This window comes from Mauremys mutica, chromosome 12, assembly GCF_020497125.1.
Source record: "Mauremys mutica isolate MM-2020 ecotype Southern chromosome 12, ASM2049712v1, whole genome shotgun sequence".
Taxonomy (NCBI): domain Eukaryota; kingdom Metazoa; phylum Chordata; order Testudines; family Geoemydidae; genus Mauremys; species Mauremys mutica.
The window spans coordinates 2541012-2558671 of record NC_059083.1 but is presented as its reverse complement, the minus strand read 5'-3'; the positions used below and the strand labels follow the sequence as shown (position 1 = coordinate 2558671).

At 55.4% G+C, this 17660-nt stretch overlaps 2 protein-coding genes across 2 annotated transcripts in view; one reads left to right on the top strand and one right to left on the bottom strand.

Annotated features, from left to right (window-relative positions):
• Positions 1–17660, top strand: part of LOC123345793 (endothelial zinc finger protein induced by tumor necrosis factor alpha-like) — a 1203704-nt gene that overhangs the window by 961936 nt on the left and 224108 nt on the right. The window lies entirely within an intron of this gene.
• The window catches only part of TNXB (tenascin XB), a 94759-nt gene that overhangs the window by 28521 nt on the left and 48578 nt on the right, over positions 1–17660 (bottom strand). Inside the window, exons 16-28 of the mRNA XM_044983765.1 lie at positions 17599–17660; positions 16469–16762; positions 15133–15426; positions 13476–13769; positions 12411–12704; positions 11346–11639; positions 10155–10448; positions 9028–9321; positions 7262–7555; positions 5840–6133; positions 3999–4292; positions 2346–2639; positions 963–1256 (exon numbers count right to left, since the gene is read on the bottom strand). The exon at positions 17599–17660 is cut by the window's right edge and continues 232 nt beyond it. Of these exons, the coding sequence (XP_044839700.1) occupies positions 963–1256; positions 2346–2639; positions 3999–4292; positions 5840–6133; positions 7262–7555; positions 9028–9321; positions 10155–10448; positions 11346–11639; positions 12411–12704; positions 13476–13769; positions 15133–15426; positions 16469–16762; positions 17599–17660 (3590 nt within the window). The remainder of the gene's footprint in view (positions 1–962; positions 1257–2345; positions 2640–3998; positions 4293–5839; positions 6134–7261; positions 7556–9027; positions 9322–10154; positions 10449–11345; positions 11640–12410; positions 12705–13475; positions 13770–15132; positions 15427–16468; positions 16763–17598) is intronic.

The window sequence follows — 17660 nt, the reverse complement described above, 5'->3', positions numbered from 1 at the left end:
CCATCCACCAACACACACCCCACGATCCATCCACCAACACACACTCCTCCATCCATCCACCAACACCCCCCCTCTATCCTTCCACCAACACACACCCCTCCATCCATCCACCAACACACACCCCTCCATCCATCCACCAACACAAACCCCTCTATCCATCCACCAACACACACCCCTCCATCCATCCACCAACACACACCCCTCCATCCATCCACCAACACACACCCCTCCATCCATCCACCAACACCCCCCCCCTCTATCCATCCACCAACACACACGCTCTATCCATCCACCAACACACCCCCCTCTATCCATCGACCAACACCCCCCCCTCTATCCATCCACCAACACCCCCCCCTCTATCCATCCACCAACACACACCCCTCTATCCATCCACCAACACACACCCCTCTATCCATCGACCAACACCCCCCCCTCTATCCATCGACCAACACACCCCCCTCTATCCATCCATCCACACACACCCCTCTATCCATCCATCCACACACATCCCTCTATCCATCCACCAACACACACGCTCTATCCATCCACCAACACACACCCCTCTATCCATCCATCCACACACACCCCTCTATCCATCCATCCACACACACGCTCTATCCATCCATCCACACACACCCCTCTATCCATCCACCAACACCCCCCCCTCTATCCATCCATCCACACACACGCTCTATCCATCCACCCACACACACGCTCTATCCATCCACCAACACACACCCCTCTATCCATCCATCCACACACACGCTCTATCCATCCATCCATTCACACATCCCTTCTCTCATCTGTTGAATGATCAGTAGCCAGGGTCATAGACACCTGAGGCTTGGAAGTGTCTTGCTGGGATGGTCCTGGAGCGCTGACCAATGTCGCCACCACACTGCACAGCAAAGCAGGGTACAAGGGGAAGGGGCTCGGCACCCCCCGGAGCAGCCGCTGACCTGTGACGCTGTCGGTGGAGATGGGGCCGAGGCGCTTGCGGCCGGAGATGCCGTAGAGGTTGAACTTGTATCTGTGGGAGGGGGCCAGGTTGGTGACGGTGACCGTGCGGGATCCGCCATCCACAGGCAGCACCTGGGGTTTGCCCTGCGCGTCCTTGTACTCGAGGAGGAAGGAGTCGAAGTTCCCGGCCTGGACGGTCCAGGAGAGCAGGATGGAGTCGTGGGTGACGTCGGAGGCCGAGAGCTCCCCCAGGCTGGGCTGGGCCGTGGGTACTGCCTCCGTCGGTGCCGCGGCTGGAACAGAGAGAGGGGGGTGAAGGGCGCAGATCATTCCATGCGTTCCCCGATATAGCCCCCCATCCATCCACACGCATCTGTCCATCCGCTCCATCCCCATCCCTCTCCTTATCCATCCATCCCCATCCACATCCATCCATCTCCTTATCCATCCATCCCCACCCACATCCATTGATCTATTCATCCGCTCCATCCATCCCCATCCACATCCACATCCATCCATCTCCTTATCCATCTATCCTCATCCTCATCCATCCATCTCCTTATCCATCTATCCCCATCCCCATCCATCCATCTCCTTATCCATCTAACCCCATCCATATCCATCCATCTCCTTATCCATCAATCCACATACGCATCCATCCATCTATCCATCCGCTCCATCCCCATCCATCCCCATCCACATCCATCTATCTCCTTATTCATTTATCCCCATCCACATCCATCCATCTCCTTATCCATCAATCCACATATGCATCCATCCATCTATCCATCCGCTCCATCCCCATCCATCCCCATCCACATCCATCCATCTCCTTATCCATCAATCCACATATGCATCCATCCATCTATCCATCCGCTCCATCCCCATCCATCCCCATACATATCCATCAATCCATGACCATGAATCCATCCATTACCATCCATACCAGTAGAAATCCATGTATCTGCTCATCCATCCATCCATTCCTCCCCAAAGACATCCATCCATCCATCCATCCACCACCACTGACAGCCTTCCATCTACCTATCCATCCATCCATGACCATCCCCATCCATCCATCCCCACTGATCCCTATAGACAGCCATCCATGTATCTTTTCATTCATTCATTCACTCCATACTCATCTATCTATTCATTCCATCTGCTTCATACACACTGATCTCTCTGTCTGTCTGTCAATCCACCCACACACTTCCATCCACACTCCTCCATCTGTTGAATGGCCGGTAGACAGGTCATGGAGGTTGGAATCAGGGAAGCATCCTCCCAGGAAGGTCCCCGCTGGGGCTGCTGTCCTCACCCACTGCAAAGCAAAGGGGGTGGGAGGGGAAGGGGCCGGCGTCACGGGAGCAGCCGCTGACCTGTGACGGTGTCGGTGGAGACGGGGCCGAGGCGCTTGCGGCCGGAGATGCCGTAGAGGTTGAACTTGTATCTGCGGGAGGGGGCCAGGTTGGTTACGGTGACCATGCGGGATCCCGCATCCACAGGCAGGGCCTGGGGTTTGCCCTGCGCGTCCTTGTACTGGAGGAGGAAGGAGTCAAAGTCCCCAGCCTGGACGGTCCAGGAGAGCAGGATGGAGTCGTGGGTGACGTCGGAGGCTGAGAGCTCCCCCAGGCTGGGCTGGGCCGTGGGTACTGCCTCCGTCGGTGCCGCGGCTGGAACAGAGAGAGGGGGGTGAAGGGCGCAGATCATTCGATGCGTTCCCAGATACAGCCCCCCATCCATCCACACGCATCTGTCCATCCGCTTCATTCCCATCCATCTTATCCATCCATCCCTCTCCTTATCCATCCACATCCATCCACCTCCTTATCCATCTATCCTCATCCACATCCATCCCTCTCCTTATCCATCCATCCCCATCCACATCCATCCATCTCCATCCCCATCCATCCCTCTCCTTATCCATCCATCCCCATCCACATCCATCTATCCTCATCCACATCCCTCCCTCTCCTTATCCATCCATCCCCATCCACATCCATCCATCTCCTTATCCATCCATCTCCATCCCCATCCATCCCTCTCCTTATCCATCCATCCACATCCATATCCATCCACCTCCTTATCCATCCATCTCCATCCCCATCCATCCCTCTCCTTATCCATCCATCCCCATCCACATCCATCCACCTCCTTATCCATCTATCCTCATCCACATCCATCCCTCTCCTTATCCATCCATCCCCATCCACATCCATCCATATCCTTATCCATCCATCTCCATCCACATCCATCCATCTCCTTATCCATCTATCCTCATCCACATCCATCCATCTCCTTATCCATCCATCCCCATCCCTATCCATCCCCGTCCACATCCATCCATCGCCATCCACATCCATCCGTCTCCTTATCCATCCATCCCCATCCCCATCCATCCATCTCCTTATCCATCAATCCACATCCACATCCATCCATCTCCTTATCCATCTATCCTCATCCACATCCATCCATCTCCTTATCCATCCATCCCCATCCCTATCCATCCCCGTCCACATCCATCCATCTCCATCCACATCCATCCCTCTCCTTATCCATCCATCCCCATCCACATCCATCCATCTCCTTATCCATCCATCCCCATCCACATCCATCCATCTCCTTATCCATCTATCCCCATCTACATCCATCCCTCTCCTTATACATGCATCTCCATCCACATCCATCTACCTATCCATCCATCCATGACCATCCCCATCCATCCATCTCCACTGATCCCTATAGACAGCCATCCATGTATCTTTTCATTCATTCATTCACTCCATACTCATCTATCTATTCATTCCATCTGCTTCATACACACTGATCTCTCCATCTGTCTGTCAATCCACCCACACACTTCCATCCACACTCCTCCATCTGTTGAATGGCCGGTAGACAGGTCATGGAGGTTGGAATCTGGGAAGCATCCTCCCAGGAAGGTCCCAGCCTAGTGGCCAGCATCCCTGCCACACTGCAAAGCAAAGGAGGTGGGAGGGGAAGGGGCCAGCATCACAGGAGCAGCCGCTGACCTGTGACGGTGTCGGTGGAGACGGGGCCGAGGCGTTTGCGGCCGGAGATGCCGTAGAGGTTGAACTTGTATCTGCGGGAGGGGGCCAGGTTGGTGACGGTGACCGTGCGGGATCCCCCGTCCATGGGCAGCGCCTGGGGTTTGCCCTGCGCGTCCTTGTACTGGAGGAGGAAGGAGTCGAAGTCCCCGTCCTGGACGGTCCAGGAGAGCAGGATGGAGTCGTGGGTGACGTCGGAGGCCGAGAGCTCCCCCAGGCTGGGCTGGGCCGTGGGTACTGCCTCCGTCGGTGCCGCGGCTGGAACAGAGAGAGGGGAGTGAAGGGCGCAGATCATTCCATGCGTTCCCAGATACAGCCCCCCATCCATCCACACGCATCTGTCCATCCGCTCCATCCCCATCCCTCTCCTTATCCATCCATCCCCATCCACATCCATCCATCTCCTTATCCATCCATCCCCATCCATCTCCTTATCCATCCATCCCCATCCACATCCATCCATCTCCTTATCCATCCACTTCCATCCATCTCCTTATCCATCCATCCACATCCATCCATCTCTTTATCCATCCACACCCATCCATCTCCTTATCCACCCATCCCCATCCACATCCATCCATCTCCTTATCCATCTATCCTCATCCACATCCATCCATCTCCTTATCCATCCATCCCCATCCCTATCCATCCCCGTCCACATCCATCCATCTCCATCCACATCCATCCCTCTCCTTATCCATCCATCCCCATCCATCCATCTCCTTATTCATCCATCCCCATACACATCCATCCATCTCCTTATCCATCCATCCATCCCCATCCACCCATCTATCCATCCATCCCCATACACATCAACCCATCAATCCAGCCGCTCCATCCCCATCCGTCCCTCTCCTTATCCATCCATCCCCATCCACATCCATCCACCTCCTTATCCATCTATCCTCATCCACATCCATCCCTCTCCTTATCCATCCATCCCCATCCACATCCATCCATATCCTTATCCATCCATCTCCATCCACATCCATCCATCTCCTTATCCATCTATCCTCATCCACATCCATCCATCTCCTTATCCATCCATCCCCATCCCTATCCATCCCCGTCCACATCCATCCATCGCCATCCACATCCATCCGTCTCCTTATCCATCCATCCCCATCCACATCCATCCACCTCCTTATCCATCCATCCCCATCCCCATCCATCCATCTCCTTATCCATCAATCCTCATCCACATCCATCCATCTCCTTATCCATCTATCCTCATCCACATCCATCCATCTCCTTATCCATCCATCCCCATCCCTATCCATCCCCGTCCACATCCATCCATCTCCATCCACATCCATCCCTCTCCTTATCCATCCATCCCCATCCACATCCATCCATCTCCTTATCCATCCATCCCCATCCACATCCATCCATCTCCTTATCCATCTATCCCCATCTACATCCATCCCTCTCCTTATACATGCATCTCCATCCACATCCATCTACCTATCCATCCATCCATGACCATCCCCATCCATCCATCTCCACTGATCCCTATAGACAGCCATCCATGTATCTTTTCATTCATTCATTCACTCCATACTCATCTATCTATTCATTCCATCTGCTTCATACACACTGATCTCTCCATCTGTCTGTCAATCCACCCACACACTTCCATCCACACTCCTCCATCTGTTGAATGGCCGGTAGACAGGTCATGGAGGTTGGAATCTGGGAAGCATCCTCCCAGGAAGGTCCCAGCCTAGTGGCCAGCATCCCTGCCACACTGCAAAGCAAAGGAGGTGGGAGGGGAAGGGGCCAGCATCACAGGAGCAGCCGCTGACCTGTGACGGTGTCGGTGGAGACGGGGCCGAGGCGTTTGCGGCCGGAGATGCCGTAGAGGTTGAACTTGTATCTGCGGGAGGGGGCCAGGTTGGTGACGGTGACTGTGCGGGATCCCCCGTCCACAGGCAGCGCCTGGGGTTTGCCCTGCGCGTCCTTGTACTGGAGGAGGAAGGAGTCGAAGTCCCCGTCCTGGACGGTCCAGGAGAGCAGGATGGAGTCGTGGGTGACGTCGGAGGCCGAGAGCTCCCCCAGGCTGGGCTGGGCCGTGGGTACTGCCTCCGTCGGTGCCGCGGCTGGAACAGAGAGAGGGGAGTGAAGGGCGCAGATCATTCCATGCGTTCCCAGATACAGCCCCCCATCCATCCACACGCATCTGTCCATCCGCTCCATCCCCATCCCTCTCCTTATCCATCCATCCCCATCCACATCCATCCATCTCCTTATCCATCCATCCCCATCCATCTCCTTATCCATCCATCCCCATCCACATCCATCCATCTCCTTATCCATCCACTTCCATCCATCTCCTTATCCATCCATCCACATCCATCCATCTCTTTATCCATCCACACCCATCCATCTCCTTATCCACCCATCCCCATCCACATCCATCCATCTCCTTATCCATCTATCCTCATCCACATCCATCCATCTCCTTATCCATCCATCCCCATCCCTATCCATCCCCGTCCACATCCATCCATCTCCATCCACATCCATCCCTCTCCTTATCCATCCATCCCCATCCATCCATCTCCTTATTCATCCATCCCCATACACATCCATCCATCTCCTTATCCATCCATCCATCCCCATCCACCCATCTATCCATCCATCCCCATACACATCAACCCATCAATCCAGCCGCTCCATCCCCATCCATACCCATCCACGTCCATTCGTCTATCCATTCGCTCCATCCCCATCCATCCCCAAACACATCCATCTATCAATCCATGACCATCAACCCATCCATTCCCATCCATACCAGTAGACATCCATGTATCTGCTCATCCATCCATCCATTCCTCCCCATAGACATCCATCCATCCATCCACCCCCACTGACAGTCTTCCATCTACCTATCCATCCATCCATGACCATCCATATCCATCCATCCCCACTGATCCCTATAGACAGCCATCCATGTATCTTTTCATTCATTCATTCACTCCATACTCATCTATCTATTCATTCCATCTGCTTCATACACACTGATCTCTCTGTCTGTCTGTCAATCCACCCACACACTTCCATCCACACTCCTCCATCTGTTGAATGGCCGGTAGACAGGTCATGGAGGTTGGAATCTGGGAAGCATCCTCCCAGGAAGGTCCCTGCTGGTGGCTGCTGTCCTCACCCACTGCAAAGCAAAGGGGGTGGGAGGGGAAGGGGCCGGCGTCACGGGAGCAGCCGCTGACCTGTGATGGCGTCGGTGGAGATGGGGCCGAGGCGCTTGCGGCCGGAGATGCCGTAGAGGCTGAACTTGTATCTGCGGGAGGGGGCCAGGTTGGTGACGGTGACCGTGCGGGATCCCCCTTCCACGGGCAGCGCCTGGGGTTTGCCCTGCGCGTCCTTGTACTGGAGGAGGAAGGAGTCGAAGTCCCCAGCCTCGATGCTCCAGGAGAGAATGATGGAGTCGTGGGTGATGTCGGAGGCCGAGAGCTCCCCCAGGCTGGGCTGGGCCATGGGTACCTCCTCCGTCGGTGCCGCGGCTGGAACAGAGAGAGGGGGGTGAAGGGCGCAGATCATTCGATGCGTTCCCAGATACAGCCCCCCATCCATCAACACGCATCTGTCCATCCGCTCCATCCCCATCCCTCTCCTTATCCATCCATCCCCATCCACATCCATCCATCTCCTTATCCATCGATCCTCATCCACATCCATCTCTCTCCTCATCCATCCATCCTCATCCACATCCATCCATCTCCATCCCCATCCATCCCTCTCCTTATCCATCCATCCTCATCCATCTCCTTATCCATCCATCCCCATCCACATTCATCCATCTCCTTATCCATACATCCATCCCCATCCATCTCCTTATCCATCCATCCCCATCCACATCCATCAATCTCCTTATCCATCCATCCCCATCCACATTCATCCATCTCCTTATCCATACATCCATCCCCATCCATCTCCTTATCCATCCATCCCCATCCACATCCATCCATCTCCTTATCCATACATCCCCATCCATCTCCTTATCCATCCATCCCCATCCACATCCATCCATCTCCTTATCCATCCACATCCATCCATCTCCTTATCCATCCATCCCCATCCACATCCATCCATCTCCTTATCCATCCATCCCCATCCATCCCCATCCACATCCATGCATCTCCTTATCCATCTATCCTCATCCTCATCCATCCATCTCCTTATCCATCCATCCCCATCCCTATCCATCCCCGTCCACATCCATCCATCTCCATCCACATCCATCCCTCTCCTTATACATCAATCCCCATCCATCTCCTTATCCATCCATCCTCATCCACATCCATCCATCTTCTTATCCAACTTTCCCCATCCCCATCCATCCATCTCCTTATCCATCTATCCCCATACACATCCATCCACTCCATCCCCATACACATCAACCCACCAATCCAGCCCCTCCATCCCCATACACATCCATCTATCCCCATCCACTTCCATTCGTCTATCTATTCGCTCCATCCCCATCCTTCCCGAAACACATCCATCTATCCATGACCATCAATCCATCCATTACCATCCATACCAGTAGACATCCATGTATCTGCTCATCCATCCATCCACTCCTCCCCATAGACATCCATCCATCCATTCACCCCCACTGACAGCCTTCCATCTACCTATCCATCCATCCATGACCATCCCCATCCATCCATCCCCACTGATCCCTATAGACAGCCATCCATGTATCTTTTCATTCATTCATTCACTCCATACTCATCTATCTATTCATTCCATCTGCTTCATACACACTGATCTCTCCGTCTGTCTGTCAATCCACCCACACACTTCCATCCACACTCCTCCATCTGTTGAATGGCCGGTAGACAGGTCATGGAGGTTGGAATCTGGGAAGCATCCTCCCAGGAAGGTCCCCGCTGGGGCTGCTGTCCTCACCCACTGCAAAGCAAAGGGGGTGGGAGGGGAAGGGGCCAGCATCCCGGGAGCAGCCAGTGACCTGTGACGGTGTCGGTGGAGACGGGGCCGAGGCGATTGCGGCCGGAGATGCCGTAGAGGCTGAACTTGTATCTGCGGGAGGGGGCCAGGTTGGTTACGGTGACCGTGCGGGATCCCCCGTCCACAGGCAGCGCCTGGGGTTTGCCCTGTGCGTCCTTGTACTGGAGGAGGAAGGAGTCGAAGTCCCCGGCCTTGACGGTCCAGGAGAGCAGGATGGAGTCGTGGGTGACATCGGAGGCCGAGAGCTCCCCCAGGCTGGGCTGGGCCGTGGGTACTGCCTCCGTCGGTGCTGCGGCTGGAACAGAGAGAGGGGGGTGAAGGGCGCAGATCATTCCATGCGTTCCCAGATACAGCCCCCCATCCATCCACACGCATCTGTCCATCCACTCCATCCCCATCCCTCTCCTTATCAATCCATCCCCATCCACATCCATCCATCTCCTTATCCATCCATCCCCATCCACATCCATCCATCTCCTTATCCATCCATCCCCATCCATCTCCTTATCCATCCATCCCCATACACATCCATCCACTCCATCCCCATACACATCAACCCATCAATCCAGCCGCTCCATCCCCATACACATCCATCCATCCCCATCCACGTTCATTCGTCTATCCATTCGCTCCATCCCCATCCATTCCCAAACACATCCATCTATCCATGACCATCAATCCATCCATTCCCATCCATACCAGTAGATATCCATGCATCTGCTCATCCATCCATCCATTCCTCCCCATAGACATCCATCCATCCACCCCCACTGACAGCCTTCCATCTACCTATCCATCCATCCATGACCATCCCCATCCATCCATCCCCACTGATCCCTATAGACAGCCATCCATGTATCTTTTCATTCAATCATTCACTCCATACTCATCTATCTATTCATTCCATCTGCTTCATACACACTGATCTCTCCGTCTGTCTGTCAATCCACCCACACACTTCCATCCACACTCCTCCATCTCTTGAATGGCCGGTAGACAGGTCATGGAAGTTGGAATCTGGGAAGCATCCTCCCAGGAAGGTCCCCGCTGGTGGCTGCTGTCCTCACCCACTGCAAAGCAAAGAGGGTGGGAGGGGAAGGGACCAGCATCCCAGGAGCAGCCGCTGACCTGTGACGGTGTCGGTGGAGATGGGGCCGAGGCGCTTGCGGCCGGAGATGCCGTAGAGGTTGAACTTGTATCTGCGGGACGGGGCCAGGTTGGTGACGGTGACCGTGCGGGATCCCCCATCCACGGGCAGCGCCTGGGGTTTGCCCTGTGCGTCCTTGTACTGGACGAGGAAGGAGTCGAAGTCCCCGGCCTGGACCGTCCAGGAGAGCAGGGTGGAGTCATGGGTGACGTCGGAGGCCGAGAGCTCCCCCAGGCTGGGCTGGGCCGTGGGTACTGCCTCCGTCGGTGCCGCGGCTGGAACAGAGAGAGAGGGGTGAAGGGCGCAGATCATTCCATGCGTTCCCCGATATAGCCCCCCATCCATCAACACGCATCTGTCCATCCGCTCCATCCCCATCCATCCATCTCCTTATCCATCCATCCCCATCCATCCATCTCCTTATCCATCCCCATCCATCCATCTTCTTATTCATCCATCCCCATCCACAACCATCCATCTCCTTATCCATCCACATCCATCCAACTCCATATCCTCTCCATCCCCATCCACATCCATCCATCTCCTTATCCATCTATCCCCATCCACATCCATCCATCTCCTTATCCATACATCCATCTCCATCCACCCATCTATCCATCCATCCCCATCCACATCCATCCACTCCATCCCCATACACATCAACCCATCAATCCAGCCACTCTATCCCCATACACATGCATCTATCCATGACCATCAATCCATCCATTCCCATCCATACCAGTAGATATCCATGCATCTGCTCATCCATCCATCCATTGCTCCCCAAAGACATCCATCCATCCATCCATCCACCCCCACTGACAACCTTCCATCTACCTATCCATACAGCCATGACCATCCCCATCCATCCATCCCCACTGATCCCTATAGACAGCCATCCATGTATCTATTCATTCATTCACTCCATACTCATCTATCTATTCATTCCATCTGCTTCATACACACTGATCTCTCCGTCTGTCTGTCAATCCACCCACACACTTCCATCCACACTCCTCCATCTGTTGAATGGCCGGTAGACAGGTCATGGAGGATGGAATCTGGGAAGCATCCTCCCAGGAAGGTCCCTGCTGGTGGCTGCTGTCCTCACCCACTGCAAAGCAAAGGGGGTGGGAGGGGAAGGGGCCGGCGTCACGGGAGCAGCCAGTGACCTGTGACGGTGTCGGTGGAGACGGGGCCAAGGCGTTTGCGGCCGGAGATGCCGTAGAGGCTGAACTTGTATCTGCGGGAGGGGGCCAGGTTGGTGACGGTGACCGTGCGGGATCCCCCATCCACGGGCAGCGCCTGGGGTTTGCCCTGCGCGTCCTTGTACTGGACGAGGAAGGAGTCGAAGTCCCCGTCCTGGACGGTCCAGGAGAGCAGGGTGGAGTCGTGGGTGACGTCAGAGGCTGAGAGCTCCCCCAGGCTGGGCTGGGCCATGGGTACCTCCTCCGTCGGTGCCGCGGCTGGAACAGAGAGAGGGGAGTGAAGGGCGCAGATCATTCGATGCGTTCCCAGATACAGCCCCCCATCCATCCACACGCATCTGTCCATCCGCTCCATCCCCATCCCTCTCCTTATCCATCCATCCCCATCCACATCCATCCATCTCCTTATCCATCCATCCCCATCCACATCCATCCACTCCATCCCCATACACATCAACCCATCAATCCAGCCGCTCCATCGCCATACACATCCATCCATCCCCATCCACGTTCATTCGTCTATCCATTCGCTCCATCCCCATCCATTCCCAAACACATCCATCTATCCATGACCATCAATCCATCCATTCCCATCCATACCAGTAGATATCCTTGCATCTGTTCATCCATCCATCCATTCCTCCCCATATACATCCATCGATCCATTCACCCCCACTGACAGCCTTCCATCTACCTATCCATCCATCCATGACCATCCCCATCCATCCATCCCCACTGATCCCTATAGACAGCCATCCATGTATCTTTTCATTCATTCATTCCATACTCATCTATCTATTCATTCCATCTGCTTCATACACACTGATCTCTCCGTCTGTCTGTCAATCCACCCACACACTTCCATCCACACTCCTCCATCTGTTGAGTGGCCGGTAGACAGGTCATGGAGGATGGAATCTGGGAAGCATCCTCCCAGGAAGGTCCCCGCTGGTGGCTGCTGTCCTCACCCACTGCAAAGCAAAGGGGGTGGGAGGGGAAGGGGCCGGCGTCACGGGAGCAGCCAGTGACCTGTGACGGTGTCGGTGGAGACGGGGCCAAGGCGTTTGCGGCCGGAGATGCCGTAGAGGCTGAACTTGTATCTGCGGGAGGGGGCCAGGTTGGTGACGGTGACCGTGCGGGATCCCCCATCCACGGGCAGCGCCTGGGGTTTGCCCTGCGCGTCCTTGTACTGGACGAGAAAGGAGTCGAAGTCCCCGTCCTGGACGGTCCAGGAGAGCAGGGTGGAGTCGTGGGTGACGTCAGAGGCTGAGAGCTCCCCCAGGCTGGGCTGGGCCATGGGTACCTCCTCCGTCGGTGCCGCGGCTGGAACAGAGAGAGGGGAGTGAAGGGCGCAGATCATTCGATGCGTTCCCAGATACAGCCCCCCATCCATCCACACGCATCTGTCCATCCGCTCCATCCCCATCCCTCTCCTTATCCATCCATCCCCATCCACATCCATCCATCTCCTTATCCATCCATCCCCATCCACATCCATCCACTCCATCCCCATACACATCAACCCATCAATCCAGCCGCTCCATCGCCATACACATCCATCCATCCCCATCCACGTTCATTCGTCTATCCATTCGCTCCATCCCCATCCATTCCCAAACACATCCATCTATCCATGACCATCAATCCATCCATTCCCATCCATACCAGTAGATATCCTTGCATCTGTTCATCCATCCATCCATTCCTCCCCATATACATCCATCGATCCATTCACCCCCACTGACAGCCTTCCATCTACCTATCCATCCATCCATGACCATCCCCATCCATCCATCCCCACTGATCCCTATAGACAGCCATCCATGTATCTTTTCATTCATTCATTCCATACTCATCTATCTATTCATTCCATCTGCTTCATACACACTGATCTCTCCGTCTGTCTGTCAATCCACCCACACACTTCCATCCACACTCCTCCATCTGTTGAGTGGCCGGTAGACAGGTCATGGAGGTTGGAATCTGGGAAGCATCCTCCCAGGAAGGTCCCCGCTGGTGGCTGCTGTCCTCACCCACTGCAAAGCAAAGGGGGTGGGAGGGGAAGGGGCCGGCGTCACGGGAGCAGCCGCTGACCTGTGACGGCGTCGGTGGAGACGGGGCCGAGGCGCTTGCGGCCGGAGATGCCGTAGAGGTTGAACTTGTATCTGCGGGAGGGGGCCAGGTTGGTGACGGTGACCGTGCGGGATCCCCCGTCCACGGGCAGCGCCTGGGGTTTGCCCTGCGCGTCCTTGTACTGGAGGAGGAAGGAGTCGAAGTTCCCGGCCTGGACGGTCCAGGAGAGCAGGGTGGAGTCGTGGGTGACGTCGGAGGCCGAGAGCTCCCCCAGGCTGGGCTGGGCCATGGGTACTGCCTCCGTCGGTGCCGCGGCTGGAACAGAGAGAGGGGAGTGAAGGGCGCAGATCATTCCATGCGTTCCCAGATACAGCCCCCCATCCATCAACACGCATCTGTCCATCCGCTCCATCCCCATCCATCTCCTTATCCATCCATCCCCATCCATCCATCTCCTTATCCATCCATCCCCATCCACATCCATCCATTCCCATCCATACCAGTAGACATCCATGCATCTGTTCATCCATCCATCCATTCACCCCCACTGACAGCCTTCCATCTACCTATCCATCCAGCCATGACCATCCCCACCCATCCATCCCCACTGATCCCTATAGACAGCCATCCACGTGATGGAGCAGGGACTGTCTGTGTGGGGGTTGGGAGAGCCGGGGAGGACTGTAGGTGAGGGACAGGTATTCAGCCTGTAACCTGAGCTAGGCAGGGGGGAGGGGAGGTCAACACCTTGGCCCAGGGAGCTAGACAAAGTCTGAGAGCCGAGTGGGGAGGGGTGGGTCAGTTTTGGTTTGGGAGCTGGGTGGTGGGAGTTTAGGGGATCCTAGGCTGGGATCCAAGCACCCTGAACCCCCCAGAAGGGCCAGATTGAGGGGTCCTGGCTCTGAACATGAGCTCTGCTGTATCCTGTGCTCCTGTTGTCCAATAAACCTTCTGTTTTACTGGCTGGCTGAGAGTCACTGTGAGTCCCAGGAAGAGGGGTGCAGGGCCGGACTCCCCCACACTCCGTGACAATCCATGTATCTTTTCATTCATTCATTCATGTCACGGGGTGTGGGGGAGTCCGGCCCTGCACCCCTCTTCCCGAACTCACGGTGACTCTCAGCCAGCCAGTAAAACAGAAGGTTTATGGAACAACAGGAACACAGGATACAGCCCAGCTTGCGTGCAGAGTCAGGACCCCTCAATCTGGCCTTTCTGGGGGTTCAGGGTGCTTGGATCCCAGCCTAGGATCCCCTGAAACCCCACCTCCCAGCTCCCAAAACCGAAGAGTGACTCCACTACCCACTTCCCTTTGTCTAGCCACAGCCAGAGGTGAGACCTCCCCTCCCCCAGGCCAGGCTCATGTTACAGCTGCATACCTGTCTCTGCCTACCAAGCACACAGACAGCCCCTGCTCCATCACAATTCACTCCATACTCATCTATCTATTCATTCCATCTGCTTCATACACACTGATCTCTCCGTCTGTCTGTCAATCCACCCACACACTTCCATCCACACTCCTCCATCTGTTGAATGGCCGGTAGACAGGTCATGGAGGTTGGAATCTGGGAAGCATCCTCCCAGGAAGGTCCCCGCTGGGGCTGCTGTCCTCACCCACTGCAAAGCAAAGGGGGTGGGAGGGGAAGGGGCCGGCGTCACGGGAGCAGCCAGTGACCTGTGACGGTGTCAGTGGAGACGGGTCCGAGGCGCTTGCGGCCGGAGATGCCGTAGAGGTTGAACTTGTATCTGCGGGAGGGGGCCAGGTTGGTGACGGTGACCGTGCGGGATCCCCCATCCACGGGCAGCGCCTGGGGTTTGCCCTCCGCGTCCTTGTACTGCAGGAGGAAGGAGTCGAAGTCCCCGTCCTGGATGGTCCAGGAGAGCAGGATGGAGTCGTGGGTGACGTCGGAGGCCGAGAGCTCCCCCAGGCTGGGCTGGGCCGTGGGTACCTCCTCCGTCGGTGCCGCGGCTGGAACAGAGAGAGGGGAGTGAAGGGCGCAGATCATTCGATGCGTTCCCAGATACAGCCCCCCATCCATCAACACGCATCTGTCCATCCGCTCCATCTCCATCCCTCTCCTTATCCATCCATCCCCATCCACATCCATCCATCTCCTTATCCATCGATCCTCATCCACATCCATCTCTCTCCTCATCCATCCATCCTCATCCACATCCATCCATCTCCATCCCCATCCATCCCTCTCCTTATCCATCCATCCTCATCCATCTCCTTATCCATCCATCCCCATCCACATTCATCCATCTCCTTATCCATACATCCATCCCCATCCATCTCCTTATCCATCCATCCCCATCCACATCCATCAATCTCCTTATCCATCCATCCCCATCCACATTCATCCATCTCCTTATCCATACATCCATCCCCATCCATCTCCTTATCCATCCATCCCCATCCACATCCACATCCATCCACTCCATCCCCATACACATCAACCCATCAATCCAGCCGCTCCATCCCCATACACATCCATCCATCCCCATCCACGTTCATTCGTCTATCCATTCACTCCATCCCCATCCATTCCCAAACACATCCATCTATCAATCCATGACCATCAATCCATCCATTCCCATCCATACCAGTAGACATCCATGCATCTGCTCATCCATCCATCCATCCACCCCCACTGACAGCCTTCCATTTACCTATCCATCCATCCATGACCATCCCCATCCATCCATCCCCACTGATCCCTATAGACAGCCATCCATGTATCTTTTCATTCAATCATTCACTCCATACTCATCTATCTGTTCATTCCATCTGCTTCATACACACTGATCTCTCTGACTGTCTGTCAATCCACCCACACACTTCCATCCACACTCCTCCATCTGTTGAATGGCCGGTAGACAGGTCATGGAGGTTGGAATCTGGGAAGCATCCTCCCAGGAAGGTCCCCGCTGGGGCTGCTGTCCTCACCCACTGCAAAGCAAAGGGGGTGGGAGGGGAAGGGACCAGCATCCCGGGAGCAGTCAGTGACCTGTGATGGTGTCGGTGGAGATGGGGCCGAGGCGCTTGCGGCCGGAGATGCCGTAGAGGTTGAACTTGTATCTGCGGGAGGGGGCCAGGTTGGTGACGGTGACCGTGCGGGATCCCCCGTCCATGGGCAGCGCCTGGGGTTTGCCCTGCGCGTCCTTGTACTGGACGAGGAAGGAGTCGAAGTTCCCGGCCTGGACGGTCCAGGAGAGCAGGGTGGAGTCGTGGGTGACGTCAGAGGCTGAGAGCTCCCCCAGGCTGGGCTGGGCGGTGGGTACCGCCTCCGTCGGTGCCGCGGCTGGAACAGAGAGAGGGGAGTGAAAGGCGCAGATCACTGTCTGGGATAAAAGGCAACAATTGGTGGGAAGAGAAAGCAGAAGAGTGGAGAAAAAAATAAAGACTCAAATGCAAAAAAAGAAATAATGAATGAGGAAGGAGGGGAAACGTACGAGGAAACGGAAGAGAGAAAAGGGGGAAGCAGCAAAGGAAGAAAGAGGAAGGAAAGTAGAAGAAAGAATCCGAGGGAAGTGGGGAGACAGAGAGAGAGAGATCGGGAAGGGAAGGGGAGAATGAAAGCATGAGAGGGAGGAAACAGAAGAATGGTGGACAAGGAATGTTGAACAAACAGCGTAGAGGAAGGAAAGGAGAGAACTGGATGGAGCAGATAGAGAGTGAAAGCAGAGGAGAAGGAGATATGAGGAGTAGGTTGGTGAGGGGATGGGATGGGATCCCTAGATTCAGAGACGATGGACAGAGAGAAAGAAGGAGAGGCAGAAGGAAAGGCGCAAACTATCTGGAAGGCAGAAGCAGGACACTGAAGGAGCTCAAAGAAGGACATTGTATGGACAGATGGTAGAAAGGTTAGAAAGAGCCGTTGCCTGAGATTGAGAGAAGCTGAAGGCAGAAAGAGAGAGAGGGTGGAAGGAGACGGAGCGTGGAAGGAGAAGGAGGACGCAGCCCCAGGACCCTGGGGAGAGGTTGGAGGCCGGGTGCTCAGCACAGACAGACACACAGCGCACGCCCGTGCTGTGGGTTGTAGTGATGAGCAAGGGCACAAGCGGTGCTGGAAAGAGATGTGAAGGTTGAGGAGCCAGAGCAGCCAAGAGACCCAGGCATCTGGGCGCAGCCGCTGACCTGTGACGGCGTCGGTGGAGACGGGGCCGAGGCGCTTGCGGCCGGAGACGCCGTAGAGGTTG